The following is a 6,652-nucleotide window of genomic DNA, read 5'->3' on the forward strand; positions in this document are numbered from 1 at the left end:
AGTACCAAGTCTATTTTGTTTTTCCTTCTGTGAACATATTTTTAAAGATTAAGTTAAATCACGTTCTGTAAATGGCATCTTTATGATATATCTTATTGCTATTAAATCAGGTTTACATGAGTGCTTAAAGTATTTAAAAAGTTTGTGGAAACAGTTCATCTATCTAGCTAGTTTCTGTACCTCACTCTGTGGCCCAGCAGGTACCATTAAATATGATGACAAATCTTCCAACACATATGCACACTCACATAAGTATACTTTCCCATGGAGCAGCCATGATATTGTGCAGACTGTAAAACTTACCTGATTATAAAAACTTTCTCTGCATTAATTTTTCATTTTCCAAAGCAATAAAATTAAGAGCAGGCAAACAGTGTCTCCTCATTTAAAACCTTGCTTATTATCCAGATGAGTAAAGGTGAGCAAATTATTAAATGAACCTGGTAGTCACAACACTACAGCTGTATTTCCTGGTACGTACTACTGCTCTGCACAGAACTATTTTTGTATTTGAATATAATTTGAATTGCATGTGTTTTACTAAATATTAGTAATGCTGGTTAAATGAAGGGTCAAACTCCTGAATAACACAAATAATTCTCCAGTGGAAATACCAGGTGTGTTTTAGATATCTAGGTTATTGTGTTAATTATAATTTTTTAAATCATTATGTCACACTTCTTATGCATAAAAAATTAAATGAGACCTGTTAGAATCTTATGTTGATGTCCTTCCAAATACAGGCTAAGGATTGATAGATACTATAAAGATTTCAAGAAGGCACTTGTACTTTGAGTTGCACTATTTTTCTTGTGTTTTCTTAGAACAGAAGTGGCTTGTACTTGGAAGGAATTTACGCCCATCTTAGTAGAATAATAATGCAATACATCATTTTTTATTAATCCTTTCGTTATGAGTGTAATGCCTTAGGTGGCAGATAATGTAGATCTGTGACAGGAAAATGAGACTGCACTAGAAACACAGACGATTTTTTTTGTTCTGCCTTTGCAATAACAATATAGACATCAGGACAAGTCTGCTTGGGCTACCCACCATTCAACAAACGATACTTGAGATTCTGTCTTTTCTTAATAAATGCTTTCTTTTCTTATTATTTTGTATGTGCCATTGGCAAAGGACACGTTGCAGAGCACTGCAGCCTGCTGTGCTTATTTGAAACCCAGCTCAAAACCGGAATTCTTCTAAATATATGCAAAGAATCTGCATGGCAACCAGCAAACCACATGAACCACATTCAGCAGCTGTAAATGGACTCTATATGAATAGAAACCTACTGTCTTCCATATCAGCTATGCCAGAAAAATCCTGTTTGCCAGTGAATGAATAATAATCCTCCAAATACAACGTGACTTAAGATTAAGTACCTCCATTGGTTTTAGAACATACTAAAAATGACGTTTTCAGTAGAGAGGGACATCGCAAGGGCTTGTTATTATTTTCATCCTCTCTAATGCAGGATGTTGTTCATTGAACATATACAGCACAAAGGATGTTTATACCACTCTCTAAACAAAAACAAAAAAAGAGAGAAAATTTGTTTTCACTTGCCTGACTTGCTTAGAGCTAGATATCTCAGAGACAGGCCTCTGTAACCCCGAGCCTATTACTGAGCCGTTACTCATTACTGTGCAATCAACAGAAGTCTTTACAGCACTGTGTATTATTTAACTCTTAGCTCACATTGGCACTTATATTCTATTTTTTTTTTTAAATTAAAAATGCAGAAGTCAACTTACCCGACACGTGAAAGCTATTGGGTCAGCCACTTTCTTAAACACATGCTCAATCTCCTCTAGTGCAGTATAGTACTCAATCTGCGCTGTGGTCTTAATGACTCCCCCACAGTAGACATTTACATATACAGGGCCAGCAGGAAAATCTTATAAAACACAAATCAGAACAGTAGCTGAAAATATTTTACAATCCCATACAAGAGGTCTCAGGGAATGAGTAAAAGAATAGGAAAATATCACAGAAAATGCATAGAGTTGATGAACTGGATTTGCATTTCACACGTGATTCAGTGTAGTAATTTTTTTATCCAGGTCTTTCAGTCTAACATTGAAAACCTGACAAAAGAAAATACATATCTGTAAATCTGTATAAAGCAAAGCTATTGTATTGCTTCATGTTAGAAAGGAGACAAAAACAGTATGCTTCAAATTTCCAACTTCCCTTTGATTGACTGATGACCTACAATCAGCTCCCTTATGCCTACAAATTAAGGAAAGATTCCGTTTATTACAAATAGTTGAATTGCTATTTGTCTTTTGAAAATTTTTTTCTTAATTGCAGGCAAGGTTCTCAAAATTGGATTTGAACTGGACCGCAGAAATTGTAGTATAATTACTTCCAATTCCAGTTGTTTACCTATTAAAAGCGAAGGCATTTGTACAGTTTGTTACTTAAGTAGGACTTTCTCTGTGTATGCAGCTTGAGCCCTGTTTATGTTGACAATTTATAATTCATTAGTATTCATTGACCCAGGCATCCTGCTGTACCATACCAGCACTAGTAGGGATTTCTTAAAATTTTAACTCTGCCCACAAAAGTGCTAAAAATGGGCAACCCTGAAAATGGAGAAGAGTAATAGGGCCAAAAAAGCTAAATGAACAGAACATCACCTTAAATCAGTTAAATGGAAACTGCCCAAATGTTTGGGGTTTTTTTTTTGAACAATAACAAAAACAAAAAAATATTTTTCTTATAACATCAGATCAACTGGATCCTTATTAAAAAAGTGTGCTCCCAAACCTCCAACTTTTCCAGACACTGAAACAGAAAAAAAGCCTCTAAGGAGAAGCATTAAATACCAACGATACAAGAAACAAAATTAAACTTGGGCTGCACCTCTATGCCAGATTTTTCATTTAAATTTCATTTATTGTTCATATTTTATTTCTTCATCCGCTATAGAAACCTTCCTGTGATCAACAATTTTCTCACAGAATAATTCTGGAGGAATCTTTTAAGATCTGTGAATAAGGATTTCAGCTTCTCTAAAATGCAGTTACAGATGAAAGTTTCTTGTTGGTCATGTACTTCTCAATTAAGTCTCTAAAAAGAAACTCCCTGCACCATCATAGTGATAAAGAACTCCCAGACCATACACGTCATTCATCTCAGGACAGTGTTAAGGATGAAAATCAGGCTACAAAATTACCAAACACAGCTTTAAGAAGCCACTGTTGAAAATTGTAGCCCATCTCTATATACTTCTTCCTATCTAATGCTGTATTGCAATGGTTTTAGAATAAAATATTATATAAATTCCTTTGGGAATTCACAGCATGTAGTGGAGTAGCAAGCTACAGTCTGAATACTTAGATGAAATTTTTTTTCATTCTTATATCAAGTGAGTGGAGATAAGTGTGGCCCTTAAATCTGCACAGATTTCCTAAGAGAAACTGCTGTTGACTGGTTGAAACTCTTGGCAACTACTTATGGATGTAGCAGATGAAAAAAAATCATTAGAAACCAGCACAGCTGAGTGATACAAAGAAATTGCATGGACATGAATAAAGAAAAAAGATTTCCTATGTCAGTAAGAATTACAGAGAGGAATATAACCAAATTCACTGCATAAAATATAAAAAATGAAGCATTTTAGTAATAGGGTAATAAGAAAAGAATATTAGCTTTGCATTTTATGTCAGTGATTTTGAAGTATGTTAAACTGTGACTAATCAATGACATTTTAAGCCTGCCACCTGCCATTTAACCACACAAAAACAATCTAACAGAACCTAGTTTGCCATAAATCACAAGCCCTTGCTTCTCTGCATTATTAATAAACATTTTGTGTGCAAAACCCATGCACAGGAAACACCTACAAAATAGTGGGAAGTGAAACTACATAACAGAAAAAGTGAAGAGAGTCCAAAGTTTTCTGTTTACTTAAAGGTAAAGACTGTTTTTCTTACCTAAAGCTTTCAAGTACTTCACATTCTTACTCCAAGAGGCTGGCTGTGTCCTAATTCGTTGTTTGTCTGCTATGAATTCAATTTCTAAAGTTTCATCATCTATTTCATCTTTCAACAGAATGAATATTTCACCAGGGTTCTATAAAATTAAAATATGTTCCCATTAGTCCTTCAGAAAAATATACTGAAAGTTTAAAATGCAAATGAAAACATAAGTTGGAAGGAGAGTTCCTTTACCAATAGCTTCATACAAAAAAATAGTAACACCAAAACTTGATGCCATCTCAGTGTTACCATTATTTTACTGACATAGATGACACAATTAATGTGGTATTTTAAATTCAGCTTACTTAATGATACTCTGAAACAGTATTTTAAATGCATATGCAGGTGAATTGTTATGTTTTCTAAAACCATTCTACTTTATAGTCTAGAAGGATGATATTCAGCCTAATAAGAACCTAAAATACTTCAGACTCCAACTCTTACAGTGAACTGGCAGTAAAGACAGAAGCAGCAGGTAATGGGAGACAATACCCTGCTACTGCCTGCTGATCCAGAGGGAATGTTACTTCCTTAAGTTACTGATGTCAACAACTAAATAATGAAATAATGTAAGACATCTTTGAAAGACAGATAGCAAGCAAAACACATGATATTCCATGCACACTGCGACCTCCATATCTGACTGTGGCCACTCACTTCTATAAAGGAATGCAGTGCTGGATATTGTACTTCCTGTTTATATTTTCACATATTTTCTCACAGCAACTTTAATTAAAAACAAACACATACGAACATCTGTGTTCATTGGATATGCATGCAGATGTATATATAAATATTTCTGATTTATTTTAAAATCAGACAAGGTATGTGCTCACACAAGCACTTGTGTAACTCATATGGCATGGGCACATATGAGTGTACCCATATACCCACCACAGATTCTTCCCAAGAGACACTCCATATCTCTCAAGAAGCGCCTAGCTACATGCTCCCTCTAAACTACAAGGTCCACATGACAATGACATCTCTACCCAAGGGGCAAAATAATTCTGCTAGAGATAAAAATCCCTCAGAGGCTGTCTCTAAACTATTTTATTTGCAAATCTTTTGGCTGCATTGTGGATGTGACACAAAGGCAAAATAAATCCCATTGCAGTCTTGACGTACTCTCATTTTGGACCCTTATCTGCTATTTGTTTTTAAAACTGTTGCAGTATGAATGAGATTGCAGCAGGAAGAGAAGAAGAACATTGACTGTTATCCCAAAGATTTTAGCATCCAAAAACCTTACCTCGCATGACATTCTTCCTGGAAGCACCAGTATCGACTGCTCATTCGTTTCAGAAAGTACCTCTGTTTTAAAACTGAGGTCTGCTTTTTCTGATGCTCCCCTGACATCTGACAAGTTAACATCAGAGCTAGGCTGGTGATCTGAAATAAATAACGTGAATTGAGGATATTGTTAATAATCCCAGATCAACAAAACATGGCAATGACGTGGTTTCCAACACATTAGAGGCTTGTGGCATTTGGAACCACAATAAGGGCACTGCAAGAAAACCTGGCAAAATTCTTTTTCATGTAAATGTGGTGAGCTTTCCCCCTCTGATAAAGAGCTTGCCTCGCAAGTTCTGATCCTGCAATCCTTATTTATATGAACAGGCTCTGCACATGTTCTTTGTCTTACTAAAGTCAAAAGGGACAAGGCCTTTAGACCAAAGTCATCGTGACGAGCAAGGTCACGGAGATTAGCCAGTTTCGTAGTCTCAGAAGAACAAACTCTCATACACTGGGATAAACTGGGATTTTACCACTCTTGCTTTCCCCCTATGTAATCAAGGACATGCTACACATTTATAACATTGGCCCACCTGTCTACAGGAAGGATTTATGTGAGGGCAGTGATACCTGTGACCAGGTAACTATTACAGTGACATAGATTTCCTTGACACAGACTCCATAGTCTTTGCTTTCCTTCATGGAAAAAGCGATGAACTGAAGGCATACATTATTGTGCAGGATATTTTGGGTCTGGAAATGCAACACCAGTCATACAGATAACTTGCAACCAGTTTCTTTTCTGTTTTACTGTACCGGTAGAGGCCCAAGAGCCACAGCGAATCCTTCACCAAATCTCAGAATTTTAATGAGGAAATATAAAAGAACTGACAACTGCATCTGCAGAGCTCTGACTAAGCCTGTGTGGTAGAAAAGCTATTCTTCACACCTGCTATGTCTCAGCTGTGTCATTACTACTCCTTCCCAGACACTTTATTACTCTGTACAAAACACTCTCGCCACCCATCTCAAAGGACTGCAGCAGCTCTTCATCACAGCGGATTACCCAGCACACTGCAGTCACCTAGTTAGATTAATGGTATCATTCCAAGCAGCTCAGAGTTAAGGAAACTTGACTGGCTAGTGAGAAAATATCCTGAGAGACATCAACAGTATCTTGTATTACAGTAAATTATGGAACATGCACAGTCAATTACATTCAAGGACACAAATAACTTTTCAGGCACATCTTTTCCTCTTAAATGGATGTAGAATATTAATATAAATTAGTGATGGGAGAATACAGAACAATAGCAATTTGGCTTTGCTCAAACAAGTACCACAGCCTTTTGGAGTTTTTTCCAAAAGTACCCACATGACTGAGGTACACAAACACACAGTGCTCCTAAGTGGCACAGCACTCT

General features: G+C 36.2%; 1 protein-coding gene across 1 annotated transcript in view; it reads right to left on the minus strand.

Moving 5' to 3' along the window:
- The window catches only part of LOC104536149 (B-cell scaffold protein with ankyrin repeats-like), a gene marked incomplete at both ends in the record, with an annotated part of 29,048 nt that overhangs the window by 5,214 nt on the left and 17,182 nt on the right, over positions 1-6,652 (minus strand). The window contains 3 exons of the mRNA XM_010178697.1: positions 1,758-1,900; positions 3,945-4,083; positions 5,242-5,381. Coding sequence (XP_010176999.1) covers positions 1,758-1,900; positions 3,945-4,083; positions 5,242-5,381 — 422 coding nt within the window. The remainder of the gene's footprint in view (positions 1-1,757; positions 1,901-3,944; positions 4,084-5,241; positions 5,382-6,652) is intronic.

Source organism: Mesitornis unicolor, unplaced genomic scaffold (assembly GCF_000695765.1).
Source record: "Mesitornis unicolor isolate BGI_N332 unplaced genomic scaffold, ASM69576v1 scaffold42690, whole genome shotgun sequence".
In the NCBI taxonomy this organism is placed as follows: Eukaryota; Metazoa; Chordata; class Aves; order Mesitornithiformes; family Mesitornithidae; genus Mesitornis; species Mesitornis unicolor.